This window comes from Lissotriton vulgaris, chromosome 2_1 (assembly GCF_964263255.1).
Source record: "Lissotriton vulgaris chromosome 2_1, aLisVul1.2, whole genome shotgun sequence".
NCBI lineage: Eukaryota > Metazoa > Chordata > Amphibia > Caudata > Salamandridae > Lissotriton > Lissotriton vulgaris.
In genome coordinates this window covers 674,615,444-674,639,848 of record NC_141687.1, presented here as the reverse complement: position 1 = coordinate 674,639,848, position 24,405 = coordinate 674,615,444, and the positions used below count along the sequence as shown (strand labels likewise).

Sequence of the window (24,405 nt, the reverse complement as noted above, 5' to 3'; positions counted from 1 at the left end):
CCTTCCTTGTCAGGTGGCATCGAAATAGGAGTTGAAGGGTTCTTGGACCTCTGTTGTGCTGCCTGTGATATGACCGAGTCCGGTCGAGGGTGCCCAATAAAGCAAGATGCATCAGGTGGAGCTCGATACTTCTTCTCAATTCTTGGAAGGACTGCCGGAATGGAAGCAGGTGTTTTCATGATGTTAAGGCCCTCCTTCCATATGTAATCGATAATAGGTATAGCTCTGGTGACTCTGCGATACCCCTCTTTAAAGTCATGCAAAAAGTAGTCAGACTGCTCAACTGTGACAGACAATTCAAATCTACTAGCAGCACGGTGCATAAGATTGTGAGATCGGCCAATATCCTTAGGCGGAGAATCCAACGGGCGTGGAACAGGCGGTGAAGGCATGGGAATGACAATCATCCCACGGATCCGTAGGTGTATGATCCGGCAACTCGCCCTCTTCCCTGCTCTCATCATCATCCTGAGAAGAGGTAGTCAGCTTGGGGTGTAGGGCCAGTGTTCTGCCTTGGTGACAATGAAGCTTGCAGTGAAGGAGGCCTTGGTATATCAACTGGGCCAGGCTGCACAGAAGGTGTAACTGGAGCTGGAGGAAATCTCTGGCGATAGTCTGCCAGCATAGCTTGTAAATCTTGGATCAAAGTAGGTGGGAGATGACTTGTGTCCTCTGAACGAGAGGGTCTGGTATGGGGCGAATGGTATGGCATTGACAACAACTCATTCGCATAATGCTCCTGGTCATAGTCCTCATCATCCTCCTGATATTTGATGTTCAATTGTGAAGGGTGAAGGGGCAACCCCAAAAGGTCCCTCATCCTCTTCGCCGTCATCCGATTCTTCGTCCATATAAGTCTCCAAAAAATGTGAAGGAACGAGTGGAGAAATGTGAGAGTAGTGTCTCTGATAAGTTTTCATCTGAAAATGAGTATATTGCATCCTCTTTGGAGGTGTGCTGTGCAGCAAATGAGCTGTCAATGCCCTCATATAATTCGATGCCGACGAACCTGTCGAGATTGGAATTGCAGATGACATTTCCGTAGACGGACTGACGTCGACGGTATTGATGTTGCCGTCGACGAGACAGTCGATGGTGTCTTCGTCGACGAGTCCTTTGTCGACGAGGCCGTTGATTGTGTCTTAGTCGACGAGCCCTTTGTCGACGAGGCCGTAGATGGTGTCTTCGTCGACGACACCTTCGTCGACAAGGCCGCTGATGACTTAGTCGACGGAACTGTCGTCGACGGGCCTGTAGATTTAGTCGACGGGGCCTTAGTCGACATGGCTGAAGGGATCTTCGTCGACGGAGCCGTTGACGACGGGACAGTCGACGATGATTTTGGCGGCAAAATTTTAGCAGACACCATGTGAGAAGTAATAGCCGAAGTGGTGACCGTAACAGAAGAAATTGAAGAGGTAGACGTCAAAGTAGTAGTACTCACGGTGGACGGTCGGTCCTGAAGGAGATGATGCACTCTTTGAGGGTTCTGAGACTCTGAGAGGATTTAAGTTTTTTCTTCCTCTCAGGGGAAGAGCTCTCTCTGGATCTGGCTCACCCTTGACTCCCTATCCCTGATAGTTTTTGAAGGGAAGGTACGGCAAATCCTACAATCCTACACAACATGTGAGGGTGCAGACAAATGCAGTCAGAGTGCTGGTCGTCCACATGGACCCTCTTAAAGCAAGTTCCACAAGCCTTGAAAAGAGCCTTCTTTTCAGACATTTTGAACAGAAAAAAGTCAAAAACTGAGTAGGCACTCAGGGAGACTCCCTTACACACGAAGTGCGGTGAAAATCTGCGGAGAACTGCCTGAGCTGGGAAGGTTCTAGAGGGTGAGAACAGCTGATTGGCTGAGGCTACTATTTCAGGTCTTTTTACATAATGAGGTAGATAGGCTGCTAAGTTTTGGGCCTAGCTAGGCCTTTAGGTTTTTCCAGCCTACTACAAGAAAGTTTTTAGGCACTGCTATTGTATATATTTTTACCGTGGGAGTCCCACCTCGACGACTGGGAATGATTCAGGCATGTGAATCTATGAAAGATACCCCAATACTGGATAACCTCTCTACATTCTGCTGAAAGGGTCAAACCAAGAAATTCTCACTGCTCAGGAGCCATGCCGACAGCTGCAAAGATTAAGGATCAGGATGCCAGACCTGGCCTTGGGACATAGTCAGCAGCGAAGGAATCGGCTGCAATGGAAGTGGAAGCTCTGTGAACCAAAACTGTTTGGGCCATGCAGGAGCTATCAAAATCATCTTACAAGGTTCCGCTTTGAGCTTCTTGAGAAGCCTGGGGATCAGAGGAATGGAGGGAAAATCGCAAACAAATGCGCCCGACCAGGCCATCAAAGCATTCCCCAAAGATCCCAGATGGTGAAGCCTGCTTGGGTAATATTGCCATTTCATTCTCCGGGTTGGCAAAGAAATCTATGGAAGCCCTGCCCCATCTGCGAATAACCTTCTGCAGAGCGGATTGGTCTAGTTCCCATTTGTGGCCGACTGGAAAAATGAACTCACTATTGCCCCCCACCCCCACTCCCTTTTAGGAAAGATTATTTTTTTGTTGTAAAGGCCGGGCCCAGGAGAATGAGGTCCATGGGGCCAAAATTGACACAGAAAAAGGGGGTCAGGTGTCCCCTTTCCCGAATAAATAAAATAAAATAAAAAAAGAAAGGCTTTGCAAATTCCAGGTACGCTGTTGGTTGGGAGATGAAGTCCCCCTGGATGCGGAGGATCCTTGGGGGGCCAAAAAGACCTCCTGGTACCTCCAGTAAATCCAACAATAAATGATTGCTAAAAGCTTGTCAGAGGCCCCCACCCCCTTTCTCCTACACTGTGAAAAAGAGACTACTAGTTAAAAAAACCTTGGGAATTCACTGAAAAATTCAAAGGTTACATGGGCGTTTTGATAGCAAACGGAAAAAAACCTTAGAAATGTGAGGTCATAAGCAGTGCACTACGGGGTCACGAATTCTAGTTAGCTTAGCTAAGTAGAACTGCTGAATTTCACTGGCTTTGTATGAGGGAAGCCTGACTAATTGTAAAGTACCTGTAACCTTTGCTTTTTTTCGTGTGTGTGTGTGTGTATATATATATATATATATATATATATATATATATATATATATATATATATATATATCCAACTCTCTTCGTCCGACGCCAACATGTCTCAGCCCCAATCTCCGGACTTTTACAAGGACGAACAAGCCAAACCCAGGTATAATGCAAAAAATCTGTGCTTTATTCCATAGAAAAGGATAACACCCAGCAAGCCCGCATGACGCGTTTCGCCTCTAGCCAGAGGCTTGATCACATGATATGCTGCTGCAAGTGAAGAGGGAACTTATAGAGCTGGAAATAGAGGGTGGCGCTTCCGATGTATACAGCCTACCCATTTAACCTTTTGTTTGCATGTGACCTGGGGTGGCTAATTAATCTGTTGTCCTTCACACAATTGTTGACATAGTGTCATAATTCAGTAATAATATGACAATATTAACAACCACCAGAGCAGAACTGTGCAAATTACGCAATACGTAAATTAAATTAGACATACTACATATATTGTAACAATATCTTATACAAGAGGATATTTTTTGTTAAAAACTTATTGTTTACAATGATTGACAGTGTCTCAATTGATAAAAAGGCTACAACGGGCTACAACGCCTAGCAGCAAATATTTATGCAAACTAAGCAATATAAATAAAGTTCATTTAAAACTTCATTATTTTTAGGTACAAAATCCCTTCATCCATGTAGTACAGTTAAAAAACAATTATTTACTATATATATATATATATATATATATATATATATATATATATATATATATATATATATATATATATATAATATTATAAGAAATCCTCCAGGGTCTCCGCACGTGGGCAGGACTATTCCTTGCACATGACTATTGGTTAGGATTCCCCTGGAACAGAAAAATGGAGACACTGGATTTACCCATGTCAACGGAGGTTATATTTACTCCTAATAACTCCATGCAGTTGTATATACTCCTAATAACTCCATGCAGTTGGGGAAATCTCTTGGCCCCAGCTAATGCTGGGAATTGAACGTAACGCCATTGCTGGCTAAATTTAAATAGCAGCTGACAGCTTGGGGTAAGCTCCTGCTCCTAATCATAGAAAGGGTGACCATTTACAAAATGATTTCTCTTCCAGAATTGCTTATTATCTTACATAAGTATTTCCTTTGCCCTCTCCATTTAACAACTAGTAGTGTAGGCGTGTTTCTTATTTGTGTGGGGGCAGGGTTACCACATGTTGCATTTGCTAAATGTGTCCTGTCATCATGGGATGGGGATTGAGAGTACCAAATCTCCAACTATATTACTGGACTGTGAAGGTGCACACCATCAAAGACTGGTTGTTTGGTGAGAGACAATCCTGCTATTAGACTTGAACTGAAATGGTTGGAGATAGTTGATGCTTTAGACAAACTACTAGAGCATCGCCTGCCAATCTCATAGCTACCTATTGAACGATTGTTTAAGACCTTCAAATGGATTGCAATGATGAAAAGCTAAATTGACCCCCCTGTGTAGTGAGCATAGATGTCCTAAGTCTCATGGCTTAACCCCTTCCATGCTGATGACGGCCCCCATCCGTCATGCATTACAGTGCTCGTGTGCTGATGACGGCTGGGGGCCGTCATGAAGCCATTGATTCTTTAAAAGCCTAGCACACGAGGAAAATCGGCCCAGCATGGAAGGGGTTAAAGGATTTAAGCTCTGGGACAGAACTGACATTTTGACTTTAGGAGATAGCTGGGGTTCTTCGCTAATGAAGGAATTTGGGGCAGAGTATAACCTACATAAAACACAACTTTTTCATTTCCTTCAGATAAGAAATACACTTGAGTTGTACAAAGAGCCCCTTAATCCCATCCTAGACTATAACCCACTTGAGGGCAAATTAGTTTATCGAATGCGTCCCTCCCCCCCCTCTCCCCCTCACCCACCCACTCTCCCCCCACCAGAGTTCCCCTCAAGAGGCCTGCACTGGTGTCAACTCGGTTGGGTATGGCTTAGGAATGTCCACAAATTTGACTGTTTCAATCCCAGGTCCATGTCATTTTATGAGTGCTTGGTTACCTCAAATGTATTACCTGACCTCCGAAAAGCCCTTTTGGGTGTTCACCAGGTATGGGATGGGTCAAGTGGATAGATTGCGGTTTCATTATGGTTGCTTAGATGCCAGGAAGAATATTGCTAAACAATAGTGAAAACCTGCAGAGTGGCTACCAAGGACGAACTACTGGCCCTGGCGGAAAACACTATTTATAGAATTTGAGGCTGCAAAGACCAGCTTAAGATGCTATCTTCTAAATGGCTGCACCACTCACAGGATTTATTGCCAAAGACCTCGATAGTGCATTTCGAGAAGCGAGCTGTAATGCCCGGATGCAATTTTTCATTTTTACGGGGGAGCTGCGTTGTTCATTATGGTGCACAGTCAGTGATGCTACTCATCATTATGCTACTCATCATTATGCTGTCAACTTATTTTGTTACTAGCAGCCCGTCCCGACCTTGTCCGGGAGCAATCAGGCTTCCCTGACCCCCGCCCGCCCCGACATTGTCCAGAAGCCCGGGCCCCCGCCCGGCCCGTCCCCCGCCTGCCTTGACATTGTCCGTGGGTCCCCTTACCGCAGCCGCCGCTCCTCCCCCGCGCTCCTCAGTTTACCGGTCCACCGCTCCTCACTGCCGCTGGTCACCGCTCCTCCGGCCTGTCCGCTGCTCCTCACGTCACCGCTCCTCCCCGCGCCATGCCCGCCACCTCACCGCTCCTCCCGCCTGTCCGCTGCTTGTCACCTCACCGCTGCTGGTCACCGCTCCTCCGGCCTGTCCACTGCTCCTCACGTCACCGCTCCTCCCCCGCGCCATGTCCGCCACTCCTCGTCGCGCTCCTGGACGCCGCTCCTCCCTGTGCTCCTGACGTGAGCACGCACGTCGCGGACGGCGCTACTTCGGAGGGACTACTTTTTTTTATGTACATTTTTTAAATAACATTTTTTTTTTGAATTTATATAGCCTATAACCATCTGCACACCTTGACGATTCCAACCGTGTATCGGGTGTGTGGATTGGCGCTGTGGTTTCCGAGTTTACCCGCCTCAAAGTTCTTCCTTTATTATAGTAGTATAGATAATTAAACAATTAAAAAAAATGAAAAAATTGCAAACAATCTCTTTATTTTAAGACTTCTTTTAAATCAATGCAAATTACATTACACTTTATAACTTAAAGTCCTACAATTTAACCAGGACGCTCCTTCGCTGGAGCAGCTGTGCGCCTAATAAAAAATATTAACATAACATAACAACTTAACCTACAATAATAAAAATAGTATTAATATACTTAAAAATAGTAGTAATATACTTAAATGCAATCACACAAAACTTAGCATAACAGACCTCCCTCACGTTTGTTTGCTGAGGAACGAAATGTTAATATAATGGGTAATACTGCAATTAAAAAAATGGGTTCCCACCAGGTTCAAGTAGCAATATCAGTATGAAAATACTTAACCATTTTAAAATAGTTTTGTACAAAGAAGGAAAGTTTTATTTACCCAGTGAGCATCTGTTCTTGGCATGTAGAGCTGTAGATTCCCTAGGTAATATTCCCTAAGAAGTAGCCCCTATTTTGCGTGTTGAATGTGCTCTAGGGGGTATTGTCAAGGTTCTTATCGCTTACACAACATGTTTGGATACATTTTATGATCCATCTTGCAATGCCCGATTTAGAGCTGTGATTGCCTTTGTGTGGTGGCGAAACACAAGAAAAAGCTGTTTTGTTTGACAAAATGTTTTGTTCTTTCTACATAATATTAGAGCTCCTCTAACATCTTGTGTGTGTAGAGCGCGTTCTGCTATAGAATCAGGTTGAGGGGAGAACACAGGTAGCTCAAAGGATTGATTGATGTGAAAAGCAAAACCCACTTTAGGTAGAAATTTGAGATTGGTTCGAAGAACCACCTGGTCTCTGAAGTTGAAAGAAAGGATCTTGGGTAGTTAGTGCCTGGAGTTTGCCATCTCTTTAGGGAAGTGATCAGTAAAGCAACCTTCCAGGGGAGAAATTGTAATTAACACCAGTGCATCAGTTCAAAAGGTAGAGCCATTAGCCTTGTTCAAGTTCCATACTGGTGCAAGTGGAACTCTTGGTGGTATTACTCTTTTTAGTCCTTCCATAAAGGCTTTAATGACTGGTACTCTGATTAGAGATACATATCGGTTCTCTAAGTAAGCAGCTACTGCTGCTAAATGCAATCTAATGGATGTATAAACTAATCCAGATTGCTGCAAGTGTAAACGATAACATATGATGATTTGTGCTGAAGCATCAAGGAGGTTGATATTGTTATTATTACAGTAGATAACAATACGTTTCCACTTTGCTGCATAACACGCACTAGTAGTAGGTCTCCTAGCCTCCTTTAGGATGTTCATACAGTCTGGTGGTAATTGTAAATAACCAAACTGACTTCAGGAGCCAAAACGCCAGGTTGAGTACCTTTGGGATTTAGATGCCCGATTTCTCCGTGGCTCTGAATGAGGTGACTAGTTGAGATGCAGCTTTTGGTGTGGAACTACTGAGAGCTCTAACAGGGTGGTGAACCAAGGTTGACTTTCCCATGTGGGAGATATGAGAATTAGTTTGAGGATATTTGTCTGAGCTTCCAAACTACATGCAGAATGAGAGGGAGAGGCAGAAAAGCATAGGCAAATATCCCTGCCTAGTGCATACATAGGGCATTGCCTTTGGAGAGTGGGTGTGGGAAACTGGAGGCGAAACTTGGGCATTTTGATCTGTGGCCAACAAGTATATGTTAGGAAACCCTCATTCCTGAAAGTAAGGAATAAGAATTTGGGGATGAAGTTCCCATTTGTGGATATGTTGCCTCGGTCTGCTGAGAAGGTCTGCAATTTGATTGTTTACTCCTGGAAGGTGGTGTTCTGCTAGGAGATAATGTTTGTAATTTATGGCTCATTTCCAAATGGCTTGTGGTAGGCGTGACAGTGGAGAGTGTTTTTCTATGTAATATATATGTGAGTTTGAAAGGCTTGGATCGCTAGAAACACTGCTAGTAGCTCTAGGTGATTGGTATGAAAGCTCCTGTACTTTAGAGTCCATAATCCTTAGATTGTGTGACTTGTAGGTGAGCGCCCCAACCAGTGAGCGGCACCGTCTGTGGAGCAGGATCTAGAAAGGGCCGCCCTCTAGAAGAGACCACTGCAGAGCGAAGGGTGCGGCTGCCTACCAACACTAGATCGGTTAATCAACCCTGCGCCTAGTTCCACTAACTTCCTAAGCATTCTTGAAGGGGACGCATGCGAAGTCTTGAATGGGGAACAATGTAATGCAAGACGCCATCATGCTCCGCAGTTTCATGGACTCTTGCTGGCAATGATTGGTTAGGCTAAAATTGAGCAAGAAGGGACTAAATGCTGTGAATTTGGTCTGTATTGTGAGAGGCTAGAGCTTTGTGGGCATCTATTGTGGCTCTCAATATATATTTTCATGTTGGAAAGCTGTAGATGAGACTTCAATGTATTCACTATAAACCCTAGTTGGTGGAGTAAGTGAATAGTGGTTTGAGTGTGTTGGAGGCACTTTGGTAAGTACTGGCTTTGATAAACCAGTCGTTCAGGCATGGGAAGACATGGATGTGCGGTCTTTTCAGATGTGCTGCAACTACTGGCAGGCATTTGGTAAATACCCTGGGAGCAGTGGGGACTCCAAACGGAAGCACTTTGAATTTGTAATGGTGACCCGCTATGATGAATCTGAGGTATTTGCGAGGAGAGGGCTGAATTGGAATATGGAAACATGTGTCTTAGGTCTAGAGTAGACATAACATTGTTGAAGTGTTACCATGCGGAAATGCTTTGACAGTAAGTAGAGGTTTAGTTCTCAGATCCAGAAAAGGTCTTAAGGAGCCATACTTTTTGTGATGAGAAAGTACAGGGAGTACACTTCTGTCCCTTGATGTTATAACAGCACAGGTTCTATGGCTCCTTTGGAGAGGGGAGACTGTACTTCTTGCTGAAGTAGATGTAAATGTTCTGGTGACATTTTGTGAGAACATGGTGGTGTGTTTGGAAGATTGTTGGTAGGCTCCATGCAATAACCATGTTGGATATTTCCTAACACCCATTGTCTGTGGTGATAGATTGCCAAATGAGGAGGAATTGTAGAAGATGTCCCTCGACAGGTGTTAAATGATCGGGGGAAGTATAGGCAAGTCACTGCTTGTTGGGGGAGAGAGCATTACATGGTGCAGAACCCTTGCCTCGACCTTTGTTATTGTTACCTCTATATCCTCCTCTAAAGAAGCCCCTTGTAGAGGAAGATTGATTGCTGTCCTAAGAGGTGGCAGTATTATCCAAGGACATGGTTTTGACCCCCTCCCCCCACGGTAGGAGCGACAAAAGGAGCCCCGATTAGGGGACTGCAGGGATCCAATAGACCTTGCTACCTATGTGTCTTTTTAATGTTCCAATGATTTATCTACTTTAGGCCCGAAAAGATGTCAAAAGGAATATTTCCAATAGACTGTTGCACTTCTGGTTTGAAACCAGAAATCCTCAACCATGTAGGTCTTCTTAATAACACACTAGTGTTTATTTCTCCAGCTGCGGTGTCTGCAGCATATAAAGAGCATCTTATTGAGGAATTGGAAATAAGATTTCATTCCTGAACTGAATCCTGGGTTTTTGCTTTGTGTTCAGCTTGGAGGTGTTATAGCAACTGCTCCACTTCGACCCAGTGTGCCCTCTAATATCTAGCCAACGGGACCAGAGTGCTGGCAATGGTTAATGATTTGCCACTTGGGCGGCTACCGGTTTACTAGAGGCGTCTAAACGTTTTGACTCTGTCTGGAGGAGCAGCATCACCTGTAGTCTGTGAATTGACCTGTTTATGGGTATTAGAGAATTACAAAGAGTGTAGAGGTAGTGGACCTTTAATAAAGACTGGAGTGTGAGTAGCCCTATGTGTGGAATTGAGGTTTTCAAATAGGAAATCTTCCTCCAAAGATTCCTTGTGTAACTGCACCCCATGATATTCTGCAGCTCTCGCACGTAATTCTATATGTCCTACAGGGGAAGACTTTGCAGGGTAAAGATCTGTGCCATTATCTGTAGGAGAATCTGTGTGCTAATCCTTCCAGGGACTTATCGGCATAATATTGCCCCCCTCACCCTCCCCATCATCATCATCATGATCAGGTGGTGGAGAGTTAGTTGGTGTAATTAGCAAATGACCCAAAGGTGGAGAGGTTGGTGTTGGTAATGTGGTAAAAGAGGAGGTGGAGGACTGTTAGTACCCACATTCATTTTCTTGAAAGGAATGAAGAAAGGTTCTCCTAACTCAGGTTTGCGTTTTTGAGACGACTTAGTAAAAACATGTCCTGTATTAGGATTTATGTGGAGTTCTTTCTGTTTTGGGTCCGATTTGGGTGTAGGGGCTTGAAAAATCGGATCCTGTCGCTTCGGGCACACAGACTAAATTTTGGTATTGAGAATTTCAGTGCCGGGGAGGAATCACTTCTTGTGCCGAAGGCTTCGATGCCGAATGGGGTTTTGACTTCAGCGTCAAGGATTTCAGCTCCGAATCAGTTTTTGACTTCAAGCCTGAAGGTTTCAGCTCTGTGCCAGTCCAAAGGCGGGCGTGGGACCGAAGCCTTTTGTTTCGGGGGAATTTGATTTTTGGTAAAGGGGCGTTCGGTACTCATGGTACTTCGACTTTGTGGTAACTCTTCTTCCGAATGAGTCTGATTCTACGATGGAAGGAAGCAAGCTCCTCTTGTTCTTCCTTGGCCCCTTGTGCGTCAAATTCTTGCTTGGATTCTTCACCAAAGATGTCCGGCGTGTATTTGATGTCTTGACTCTGCATCTCGCAACGTCGAGCCAGACTATCAGAGCGTTTTCTTTGTTCGGAAAGACCAGCATGTGTCACAGTCTTCTTTGTTGTGCTCCGGAAACCAGAACAAGTTGCACACTTCGTGTGAGTTGGTCCGCGGATAATTCGCTTGGCACTAAGGGCAGAATTGGAATAGAGTCAGTTCTATCGACTGAGAGGTTGGCCGACACGGGAAGGACAGACGGCCTTTTCGATGATCAAAATAGGGTTTTCTCCTCGAGGGATACGATACGCGGGGAAGTGGGATATACGTTCGAAACAATATTGACACGGGTAGAGTGGATTGTGCACCAAGGGGAACCTGCAGAAACTGTTTCGCATATCGCAGCAATACACATCCGCACCTGATGGCGGAAAAAAACCCAATCCAATAATGGCGTCTATGCCCATGCGCACGATCACCGAAAGGAGGCGTCACCTACCTTCTGACTGGAAAAACGTCTTCGAAAACAAACAACTTGCAAACATCCGGAACCAACACTACATGGCAGGATTATGCAAAGCATGTGATCTAAAGCTCACATGCCTCGAACAACAACGTTATAAATTACCAATAGTAAAGTCCATAAAACCATTAAATAACGAAAACAGTGTATTTAGAGATAAAAAAAAGTAAACAATGAGCACCTCTTTGAAATTACGTACGGGTCATCATCAATATGAGTTATTGTTGATTTCCTATTTCTAATTACACAAATGGCCAATTCAGAGAAATTTTGTGAGATCTCCTTTACTTAGAATGTCAAAAAGAGATATCTTGTTAATGGAACATTTATGCTAGCATCAGAAGTTGCTAAATAGACGACTTATGTCTGTGAAGTGATAGGCAGATATCTTATGGCAATCTCTGAGAACCCATTTAAATGCATATATCACTCCATTTTTCAACACACTGAAAGCTTAGCATTTAAGCAAAACTTGACAACATACTTTTTGAGTGAAGGCTTTTGTGCTGTGTCCTCTTCATCTGTGTCACTGCTGATAGTAATCACACTCACTGCTGGACTCGGGGAATCTGCAATGATGATAGTTTGCCGTTGCTTGTTTGATATGGAGGCCTGTGGCATGTCCTGCGTGACCACTGATGTGCAGCAGACTCTTTGCTCACTCTCTGTTTTACTATGATTGTCCTGTGTTGCTACACAAAGTTCAGATGCGACAGCCTTCACATTGCTAGGTATCTTTGGAGATGTAAGTGCTGCATTTTGGATATTGGTATTGTGTAATGCGTTGCTCCTAGAAATAAGGTAAAATGTTTTAGTTAACATGAATTACATCTTCAGTAAAATAGTGAAAAGGTATCTTTTTAAAAATTCCATACAGATTACTTCACAAGACAAATATTTGAAAGGGAATTATCGTCCTGCTTACTTGAGCAAGTTTGCGACACAGATTTCTGGCTACTTCCCTCCTATAATTACTCATCTCTGAGATAAGTGAAGCAGAAGAATATTTGCTATAGGCAGAGGTAAAGACAGAGCGGAGTAATCTAGAATCTAGATGTTCATTCCATAATATGAAGAGGTGCTGCCACTGCAAATTAAATGCCTCTGATCTGGGTATCTTGCAAATTCAGAGGATTTACAGAAACACATGTTAATATTGTTTCCAATAGGATAGATTTATATGTCAAACCTGAATTCAAAAAGCACTGCCAGAGCTTAATGGATTACTCCGAATCATACCAGCCTTAAAGTACCTTTAGTTCCAATATGAAGGGGCGCAATGCACCCAGCATTAATATGTGACCATAAACCAGCCCTAAAAAACACTGAGATGAGATGTATACTTTTGAGACATACACATTTTCGGGGTAATTTCGCCATCTATAGTAACCAAGCAGTTAAAGGGAGGTCTACAAAGTTCATAGTCTATCAACAGGAAATATATGGATGAGGGTAAAAATGCCACAATGGATAAGTGCTGAAGTCACTTTTGAAAAAAAGATAATTGAGGCAAGTTTCCCTTAGGCAGACTAAGTCGATTAAAGCAAGTTAGAGAGTCTACATTCGAAATGCAGCATGAATGTACATTTTCATGTAACATTTTAGTGAGAAGTAGCCGCCATATATGCAGGTTTTTTACAGGCAATGCTTTGTGCCTACCACATTCAATTGGAGCCCAGTGGGGTGTTGTGTAGTTCCTAAAAATACATAGGATCTCCGCATTTAGAAAACAAACTAAGAGATTAGTGTCCAGACTGTTTCCAGAAACCCCCCAAAGGATTTGTTAACCTTTAGACCAGCTAGCTCACAGTACCACCATAAGCCCCTTAACCTTACCAAGGAGCAAACAGTTTCTGGCAACTATCGAACATGACAACCCTTGATCCTTCAGGGATCGTGGAAACAAAGCAGTACTTTTCGCTCAGTCAAACGTGCTCACTTAGTCTGAGCGAAAAGTACTGCTTTGTTTCCACGATGAAATTGATTTTTTAGAAACTGGGAAGCATGTTCTAACAGAGCCGTAGTTTACAAACAATTTATCAGCTTTTCTAATGGATTTTGTTCCCTCCAAATAGAACTTGGGAACCCTGTTGAGGTCTAATGAATGAAGAGACCTTTCCGTTTGAGTAGCAGGATTGGGAAAGAAAGAGGGTAGAGAAACTGTCTGATTTACAAGGAAATCGGACACTACCCAGGGCAGGAAGGAAGGGCAAGTTTGCATAACCACCCTAGTGTGTTGGAAAACCTTATACAGTTCCTTAGAACAGAGTGCTTGTATTTCACTCACTCTGCGTTCTGATGTAATCGCCACTAGAAAAGCTACTTTCCATGTAAGGTGTTGTAATTCGCCATAGGAATGGGTTCAAATGGGGGACCCATCAATTTGGACAAGACTAGATTCAACTCCCAAGGCGAAGGAGGTCAAACAAGCAGATAAACGTTGTTCAACCCCTGTAGGAAGTCCTTCACCACCTGAAGTTGAAAGAAAGAAGGCTGGTTAGGTAATTTACGATATGCCGTGATGGCCGCCAAATACACTTTTATGGATGAATACTTTAACCCAGATTTGGCCAATTAGAGCAGATACAGCAAGATGACATCTTCTTGCCCGTTAATTGGACTCCAACCATTACAGATACACCACAAGTAAAACCTTTTCAATTTAAGAGCGTATGAGGTCCTTGTTGATGGTCTCTTGGACTCCCTCAAAATGTCCAAGCAGTTCGGAGTGAGGTTCAAATGTCCGTACTGCAGGACTTCAGGAGCCATGCTGCCAAGCTGAGCGAGGGAAGGCTGGGGTGCAGAATCTTCCCTCCCATTTTGGTGAAAAGGTGCGGCCTGCACGGGAGTCTCCGATGCGGGTGAACCGAGAGGTGCAATAGGTCCAGATACTACCATTGGCGAGGCCAGTCCGGTGCTAGGAGGATCATAGTCATTCTGGATCAGATACGTTGGGCCACAACCTTCGGAATGAGAGGGAGGGGCGGAAAGGCGTATGCAAACGTCCTTGACCAGACTATCAAAAGAGAATTCCCCACGTTCCTGGTCGGTAAAACCTGGATGCGAAGGCGTGGCATTTTCGGTTTTGATCGCCTGCAGAGAGATCGATGAAAGGATGAACCCACTGATGAAAAATGTCAGTCACAACTTCGTCGTTGAGCACCCAGTCTTCTTGTTCCTCGAAGTGACGACTGAGGGAGTCTGCTCGCACTTTCTGGTCTCTTGGCAAATGCACTGCCGTGATTGATAGGTTCCTGGCTAGCAGCCAGTACCAGATGGCCTGGGATTCGAGAGAGAGGGCGAGAGCGTGTCCCACCTTGTTTGTTTAGGTAATACATGATGGTTTTATTGTCCGTTTGTATCAGGATCGATTCGGACTAAATCGACAGGTTGAAAAGCCTGGAGGGCTAAATGATATGTCTGCTCTCTGCTGGTCCATCTGTCCTGAGTTTGCAGTTGCCCCAGATGCGCTCACCTACCCTGAAATGACGCATCCTTGATCAGAGTTTGTTTTGGCAGAGGTTGACAGAATGGGACTCCCACCAGAAGGTTCTGTGGCTGCAGCCACCAGAGAATGGACGTCTTCGCTGTGGAAGAGAGGAAAGTCCGGTCGATCCACTGACCTGAGTACTGGTCCCATTTGTCCTCCAGATCTTGTTGCAACGGTCTCATCAGCTATCTGGAGTTGGGTATGAGAAAAATTCAAGAGGCCATCTACCCCAGCAGAGAAGCCACTTGCCTTACCGATGGCTGATGAGTTGGAGGATGTTGCTTTTGTCTCTCATTGATGACACTCTCCTCCGAAGGAAACACTTTTCCTAGGTCGGAGCTTAAGGTGGCACCCAGATAGTGGAGCGATTGAGTAGGTTTCAGAACTGATTTGTCCACGTTGACATGCAGGCCTAAGCGTTGAAGGAGATCCATGCAGATGTAAAGGTGTTCCTGCATCATGTGGGGGGGATGATCCCTTCAACAGCCAGTCGTCCAGGTACGGCTACACGAAGAGACCATGGCGATGTAATGCTGCTGCTACTACTACTACTGCCATGCATTTCGTGAATACCCTCGGGGCAGACTTTAGGCAGAGAGGTAAGACCTTGAACTGGTAATGTTTCACGCCCACCATGAATCGCAGGAACCTACGATGCCGTTGTGCGATTGGGATGTGGAAGTACGTATCTTGGAGATCCACCAAACACATCCAATCACCTTTTCTCAGATGTGGAAATATTTGATGGAGTGAACTTGCTCAGAGAAAGTAGATCTAGATTTGGTCTGAACTTGTTCGGCTGGTCTTTTTTCTGAACAAGGAAGTATATTGAGTAAACTCCCTTTCCTCTCTGTGCAGGAGGGACCTCTTCTATTGCTAGTTTCTTGAGAAGGGCTGACACTTCCTGATGCAGGAGTTCTAGATGTAGAGGACGGGATTTTACCGGATGAATGCCACCAGGGGACGCGCAAAAGCGTAGTGCGTACCCATTTTTCAGTATATTCACCACCCTCTGGTCTTTGGTTATGTTGCACCACTCTTGAATGTAGTTTGAGATACTTCCTCCTACTGGAGTGTGCAACGATGCAGAAACTCATTGCTTCCCTTAAGTTTTTGTTGCGGAAGAGGACTGCTGTTGGTGTCCTCTTACTATCGAGGAACGATGGCCTTGATACTGGGACTTGTTCTGCTTGGTTTGCCACCGTTGGGGGGGTTTGAACCCTCTGTTGATAATTTTTCCGATTGTAGGACCCACATAGTCGTTTACACTCCTTTTTCTTCTCCAGGCCCACCGCCTTTAAGGTGTCCAACTCAGCTTTCATTCTGGCCATTTCCTCATCTGTGTGCGTTCTGAACGAGGTGCTAGAAAACTGAAGATACAGGATGCGTTGTTGCACCTCCAGTTTCAACGCTGTGAGGCGCAAACAGGAAGACCTTCGCGGACATATGCCATGTGCATAAGAGTGAGCCACGAGAGATGCACCATCCGCTACAGTGCTGATTACCTGGTTGGCCACCAGCCCACTTTCCTTGAGGATCTCAGAAAAATCCTGTTGATCCTCCATTGGGAGTTTGTCCTTGAAGCGCTCCAGTGAATCCCATAAGGACCTGTCATAACGGCCCAGCAGAGCGTGAAGAGAAGACGCTGCAGAGCTGCAAGCCTTCCGTGTCCAAGAATCCTGTGCTCTACTCTCTTTATCCGGAGGAGCTAAGGAGGAAGACGCAACTGGGTGTGTCTTTTTTGCTGCTGCGACAATGACAGAGTCCGGAGGTGGATCCGATTTGAGAAAAAGAGGATCTGATGCAGCCGGTTTATATTTCTTCAGGATCCAAGCTGGAGCTGCTTTAGCAGATGATGGAATGAGGAAGATGTATTATAACCGCTCAAGGATACCAGGGACCAAAGAAAGCAATGGCCTAGTAGCCGACATGGCTATGCCCAGCTTCTGAGCTCCTCTGGTGAGAACATTGTGAAAGGTGTTCACATCAACAAAAGGTGACACCCTAGAAGGAGGACTATCTGTAAGGGTAGGTGGGTAATCCCTTTTGGATGAATGCGTCGAAGAGGAATACTAAGATGGAGTTCGCCGCCTCTTGGGATGACCCCGAGTCGACCTGTGTTCAGGGGATCTGCCCCTGTTCTCTGGTCCGAGTGACGCTGCAACAGTGATCTGGGCAGTGGACTGGAATAGTCCGTAGGCCGCTGGGCGTGACCCGAGGGTACTGTCTGCCAATGATGGAGAGGTTGCAGCCATCCAGGCGAAAGATGGATTGAAGGAGAGACTCTTGGCGATAATCTTAGAGGCTCAGGCAAATGAGCAGAAGAATTGCGTGACAACGAAATCGTCTGGGGGTGAGCTCTGAAAGGAATGAGAGGACACTCTTGGTAACAAAAATACCATAGCAGTAGGTACAAAAGAGAAAGAAAAGGCCTAGGCCTCATTCCCTTTTGTAGCATATCACCCTCTTTTTGCAAGAGAGACCAAACTTAGGCATCGGCCAATTAGAAGTGCCTCATCCCATAGAACCCCTTCTGAAGGAACCTCATAGCCTCAGATTTTCATAGCCGTTGTGTAACAGTCACCATATCTGCTGTAGGCTGAGCTTTCCTCAGGGAGGTGGGTGGGCGCATGGGAATCTATGAAAGTTACCAATACTGGGGAACCAAAGTTACAGGTAAGTAACTTGTTTTCTTACCCCAGTATTGGAAATTTCATAGATTCCCATGCTTTTGTATCAGAGTAGCAAGCAGTTAGCAATAAAAAACACATTTCGTGTAATAAATACATTGCAATAGCCAACATGACAAAGATACAAAATGTGTAAAATAACGGAAGGTGGGACAGAAAGGAAAGCTCACCAATTATTGGAAGAGGTTCCTCAGGACAGCCTGGCCCACTGCCGCATCCTCTTGCTGTAAGGATTCCAAGCAGTAATGCTTAGTAAAGGTGTGAACCCTGCTCCAGGTAGCAGCTCTGCAAATGTCCTTAATATGCACCCCCGCAAAGAGGGCTGTTGAAGAAGCCACTGATCTTGTGGAATGTGCCCGAACCCTGCCAGTCAGTGGTTTCCCTGCTGCAGTATGGCAATGTAGAATGGAACTTGTAATCCATCTTGCTATCCCCTTTTTTGACAGCGGGAGACCTTTGCTTGGACCACCAAAAGCAACAAACAATTGAGAGGATTTCCTAAATCCTTTCGTACGATCCAAATAGAATTTTAATCGTTGTACATCCAGAGAATGCAGCCGCTTTTCCGCTGGAGTAGCCGATTGAGGAAAGAATGCTTTCAGAATAACCAGCTCGTTTAAGTGGAAGTCCGAGGGTACCTTGGGTATGAACATAGGGTTAGTTCTCAAGAGAACAGTGTTCCTTTTAAATTGTAGGAAAGGCTCCTGGATTGTAAGAGCCTCCAATTCTCCAATACGTCTTGCCGATGTGAGGGCGAGAAGGAGAGCCAATTTCCATGAAAGGAACTTCATGTCAGAACGATGAATTCATTCAAATGGGCTTTTCATGAGTTGAGTGAGGACTAGATTTAGGTGCCAAGTAGGAGGCGGAGGCCTCATGCTGGATAGACCAGGAACAAGCCCTTAAGAAATTGTTTAACAATCCTGGAAGACCACAACGAAGGTCCAGACCCAGACCGTCTGTATCTCAAAATGGCTGCCAAATGAACCTTTATGGAAGAATGGGCCAGCCCCGACTTAGCCAGGGACAAAAGATAAGGTAGAAGCTGATGAGGTTTTGAAGTAAAGGGGTCAATTCCTTCTCTCCTGCACCAAATACAAAATCTCTTACATTTAAAGTGGTAAGTCCTGTTCGTGGAAGGAGCCCTCGCCTGGGAGAGGACCTCCTTAATTTTGTTTGAGATGGGGAGATTCATAAATTCTCGCTGCTCAGGAGCCATGCTGTCAGGTGTAATGACTGTGGATCTGGGTGCCAAACCTGTCCATCGGACATTGTGAGGAGATCTGGAATAGTCCTCAAGGGCAGAAGAGTAGCTAGCGATAGCAGATGGAGCTCTGTATACCAGAACTGTCTCGGCCAAGCAGGGGCTATTAGGATCATCCTGTATGGTTCCACTTTGATCATCCTGATCAATCTCGGGATCAGTAGAATGGGGGGGGTGGGGGGGAGGCGTAGACAAATGTCCTTGACCAGGCTATCGAAAGCGCATTTCCCAATGATCCTTGGTGGTGAAGCCTGCTTGCATAAGACCGGCATTTCTTGTTGGTCGGTGTGGCAAAGATCTATTGTTCGTCTGCCCCACTGGTAAAAGACCTCTTCCAGAACCCGCTGGTTCAGCTCCCACTCGTGACTGACTGAGGATAACTTGCTCAATCTGTCGGCATTTTCGTTTAGAATTCCTGGCAAGTGTTCTGCCTGCAGCAACATTTCATGAAGGATCGCCCATTCCCAGATCTCTTGAGCTTCCTGCGACAATAGGAGAGATCTGGTTCCTCCCTCCTTGTTCACATAATGCATGGCCGTGGTGTTGTCCGTTCTGATGAGCACTTGTGAACCTCCTAGGCGAGGAAGAAAGGCTTGTAGAGCCAGTTTTATTGCTCTTAGTTCCAAAAGATTGATGTGGAGCAGTCGATCGTGAGGAGACCAATGGCCACTGACATGTAGGTCTTGCATCACTGCTCCCCAACCCTCCAATAACGAGTCCGTTGTTACTACTTGAGGAGACGGATCGCTTACGAAGGATAGACCTTGGAGAAGTGTGGCTCACTCGTTAGAGGAGGCAGACCTGGAAGCAGAGGTCAGCCCGGGACCAGGGTTCAATTGCCGGCTTGGCTGGGTCTTGAGCCCAAAAATGTCCATGGACTCGACAATTCTCGCTCCGGTGCCTACTCGATTCACGGGTTCACACTCTGCGACTCTGGGCAATAGCTTGCTTAATCTCCACAACAGCCCCTCGCGGCGGGATGCCGGGCTTTCACCTTTCGGATACCCTGCCGGGGTTATCTCACATGGGAATACAGGACGGGTTCCCTGAGCAAGCGCTTAGAAACCGCTCGTTGATTTGCGCTATATAAATTCCTGTACATTTACATTTACATTTACATTTACTTGGGACAAGTTTCTCTGATCTGTCCACCATAAGGCCACTCTTCTCATCATTGGAGTGACGGTCACTCTGTTGTCAAATGATCCGTGAACTTGTTTCCATTGGATGTCTACTTGTTACTGCAGAGGACGCATTCTCAGTCGGCAGTGAGGAATCAGAGGTATGCATGATGAAATTATCCCTAGCAGAGATTTGTAGTGGCGTACTGAAAGACAACTTCTTTTTTTGTAAGTCCCGAGCCAAGGTCTACAGTTTTTCCCTCCTTTCCAGGGATTGGAAAGCCTGTGAGAGTTTTGAGTCCAGGATGGCTCCCAGGAAACGTGCCTTTCTGGACGGAACCATGGATGATTTGTCTTTGTTTAAATTGAGTACAAGATTTTGAAACAAGTTTGTAAAAGCCTGAACAGCATCCCGCGCGGCTTCCTTGGACGGGGCCTTCACCAACCAGTTGTCCAGGTAGGTGAAGACTTGAAAAGGGTTCCTTCTCAGGAATGCTGCTACTGGTGCCAGCACCTTCGTGAAGATCCTCGGGGCTGAGCGAAGACCAAAGGGTAAAACCCTGAATTGAAAGTGGCTCTTGGCTACTTTGAGTCGTAGAAACCTTCTGTGTGCTGGGTGAATCGGTACAGGAAAGTACGCATCCTCGAGATCGAGCGTGGCCATGAAATCCCCCGGACTGATCAGCCGCAAAATGTCTTGAAGAGAGACCATCCAGAAAGACAGGGAGATGAGATAGGTGTTGAGCTCCCTGAGATCTAAAATGGGGTGCCATTTCTCCAGCGTCTTCTTTACCAGGAAGAACCTGGAATAGAATCCTTGCCCTCTTTGGTCGGAGGGAACCGGCTCTATAGCCCCCTTCCGGAGCATCTGATGAACTTCGAGCCGTAGAAGACCCACGTGTTTTGATGGAATGGTTGCAGAGGGCTTGGGTGGTGGGATTTGCGTAAATTCCAAGGTATGGCCTTTCCGAATGATGTTGAGCACCCAACGGTCGGATGTTATCTTTGACCAATTCCGAAGGTATTTGGTTACCTTGCCTCCAACTGATGACTTCTTGGAGGAGGGAACATAAAGAAGAGCCAGGAGGCCGCTATTGTCGCTTGGACGTATCACGTTCCTGGCGAGCCTGTTTCCCCTTGTTGTAAGGCCTGGAGTAATTAGAGGATTGGCCCTGCCTCTGTTGATAAGGCTGGCGGTATTGCTGGGAACCTGAGCCGTAGGATGAATATCGCTGTTGCTGATAGGATCCTCTGTAGTTCGTACCTCTGCATCTGGACCCTTTAAAAGGAGTCTTGCGGTACTGAAGCGTACCAAAGATCTGGCAGTTTTAGTGTCTTTTTTGATGTCTTGGAGAGTGTCAATTAGCTTTCCGAATAGTGCTTCCCCTATCAAAGGGAAGATCTAGGACCTTATTTTGGATCTCAGGTCGAAACCAGGTTGCCTTCAGCCACCCCTGGGGACGGAGGACTGCAGCCCCAGCCAACGAACGAAACGCCATCGTGGCAATGTCCATGGCACAGTCAATGATCTCCATTGAAGTTGCCTCCCCCTCTTGTAAGATCTTTTCTGCCTCTGATTTCGATTCTGGAGGAAGCTGATCCAGTAACGGAGCGACATCACACCAAAGCTGGCGGTCGTATCTGCCCAATATTGCCAGGGCATTGGCAGCTCGCACCAGAACACTTCCCATCGACGAGAATCTCTTTCCAGCATTGTCCAATCTCCGTCCTTCCTTGTCCGGAGGAGTTGTTAATGGAGCAGAGGGGTTGCGGGATTTCCTCTGCGCCGCTTGCAAAATAACTTCGTCCAGTTTTGGGTGGCCCGTTAAGGCAGCTGGTCCATCGTCAGGTGCTTTGTACTTTTTATCTAGACGCAGTAGTACAGGGACCACCGTTGCTGGGTTTTTCATAGCCTTAAGGCCTTCTTCCCACAGATGTTGCACTTTAGGTATGGACCTTGTCTTCCGATAAGGTTCCTTGAAGTCATACAAGAAACATTCTGTGGCCACCGCAGGCATAGCAAACTTGAACCTGTTAGCTGCTCTTTCCATCAGCTGATGAAAACCCCCTACGTCCGCTGGCGGGGAATCCACCAGACCCAGACATGGGGATGGAGGGTCCGGAATGATGTATTCATCCCATTCAGTAGCTTGATCAGTTTCATGATCCGAATCACGATCCTCATCCGAGGAATCATCATGGCTGTCTGCAGGTCTGGAAGGCTCTTGCGGCATTTTTGCCTGTGGCTGAGGGGACGGCTAAGCAGGTAATTCAGGAGCAGCCGCTGAGGCAGGAGCCGAGACAGGTGCTGGAGGCGCTACTGGAGCCGGAACCAGCCTTGTAGCCTTAGATTTGTAGTCCTGCAGCATCTTATGCAGGACCTGTAGGAAAGAAGATGGTACCGTAACCATATCTTGACCTGAATAATGCTGTGATTGGGCCGCCTGATGATAACCATCTTCTTGGTCATACCCTCCTTTAGAGTCAGTCTCCTGACACTTGACCAGAAGTTGAGAGGGACTATTAGCGCAGCTATGAGTCCTGATCATCCTCATCTGACTCCTCTTCATCAAATAGCAGAGCTGGTGGCAAAGGGGGTTACTCTCCTCGGAGATGTAATCTCGGGCGTAATTCTTGTGACAGAAATAGTAAGGAATAGTTTGTCCTGTAACGAATAGTTTACCTGTCGGTGTAGTTTTGCAGCTTGAAGATCTTTCTGGATTCACTATGCTGTGCATTATTCCGCGATCTGGTGGTTGGGTCCGGATTCGTAGTCTTTTTTCTCTTTTTTTTTTTGTAGCCCAGGTGGGCGTCGACGCCCCACCATTTGGTGCACCTTCATGACGTCGGCACGCTTCCTGCGGAAGCTCCCACCCTTGGGCGTCATCTTCGGATTCTTTTTTCTTTCCTCCTTTGTGGTGAATCCATGGCTATGTGTATTAAAACTTTCCTTCAACGTAAACTTCTTCACGTATATTTGTCTTGTTAAGCGTTCCCATCTTACTCTATGTCCTTCCAACTTCTCCAGCCTCATCTTTCTGGCGGAGGTGGGTGGGTTCGCTAGTGAATCCAGAAAGATCTTCAAGCTGCAAAACTACACCGACAGGTAAGAAACTATTCATTTTGCAGAGTGAATCTTTCTGGATTCACTATGCTGTGCATTGATTTCGTAGCGGTTTTGTCACTCATGTGGCGGCTGGGTGGAAGATGAGCGTTGGTTGTTAAAGATATGTTGAAGCACTCTTTGGCCCACTTGTGCTTCCTTGTTCATCTGCACATCTACGCAATAGTGTTTAGTGAAAGTGTGCACTGAAGCCCATGTTCTGCACATCTACGCAATAGTGTTTAGTGAAAGTGTGCACTGAAGCCCATGTTGCCGCCAGGCATATGTCTTGGATGGGCGTGTTTGCCAGGAAGGCGATTGTTGCCCCTTTCTTCCTGGTTGAGTGGGCTCGTGGCCCCTCCGTGAGCTCCTCACCCGCTTGCATGTGGCAGAGCTGTATTGTTTTTGCAATCCATCTCGCTATGGTGTTCTTAGTCACTGGTCTACCCAGGAGACTCCTTGCGAAGGACACAAAGAATTGTTTTGTCTTCCTGTGTTCTTTCGTCCTTTCTATATAGTGCATTACTGCCCGCCTTGCATCCAGAGTGTGGAGCGCCCTCTCCGCATTTGATGTGGGCTTCTGGAAGAAGCTAGGGATCTGGATACTTTGGTTCATGTGGAATTTAGATACTACCTTGGGCATGAAATGCGGGTCTGTCCTCATCACGACCCTGTCACTGTGTATTTGTATGTACGGTTCTTGCAGCGTTAAAGCTTGTAGTTCGCTCACTCTGCGTAGCGATGTTATTGCTACTAGAAAGGCTGTCTTCATTGTCAGTATTTGTAGTGACGCTTTATGGATGGGTTCAAACGGCGGCTTCATGAGTTCCGTCAGTACCACGTTCAAGTTCCATGCCGGCGGCGGCATCCTCTTGGGTGGCGCTATTCTCTTTGCTCCTTCCAAGAACCTTTTCACTACTCTGGAAGTGAAGAAACTTCTCCCCGTTTCTCCCCTTGTGTATGCCACAATCGCTGCCAGGTGAACCCTCAGCGAGGACGAGCTTAGTTTGGCTTTGATCAGGTGCGTGAGGTATCTGAGTACTGTAGACTCTCTAGTCAGTTTTTTCTCCAGGTTTTTCTTATGGCACCACTGCGTGAACCTCTTCCATTTCTCCCCATAGCACTTCCGTGTACTGGGTCTCCTTGCTTCTCTCAGCACCCGAAGTGTGCTCTCTGGAAGTTTTAGATGAGCAAACTCTAAGTCCTCAGGAGCCACGCTGACAGGCAGAGGCTTTCTGGTTCTGGGTGTAGAACTTGTCCCCCTTCCATGGAGAGAAGGTCTCTTCTTTTTGGGAACTTGTGTGCTCTGCCCTGCGCCATCTCCATAATCTGGGAG

The 24,405-nt window shown here is 46.0% G+C and overlaps 1 protein-coding gene across 3 annotated transcripts in view; it reads right to left on the bottom strand.

The window, feature by feature from the left end:
* Positions 1 to 24,405, bottom strand: part of HIPK3 (homeodomain interacting protein kinase 3) — a 565,819-nt gene that overhangs the window by 51,887 nt on the left and 489,527 nt on the right. For all 3 annotated transcript variants that reach the window (XM_086955870.1, XM_086955868.1, XM_086955869.1), the window contains exon 12: positions 11,886 to 12,191. In XM_086955870.1, the coding sequence (XP_086811996.1) occupies positions 11,886 to 12,191 (306 nt within the window). The remainder of the gene's footprint in view (positions 1 to 11,885; positions 12,192 to 24,405) is intronic.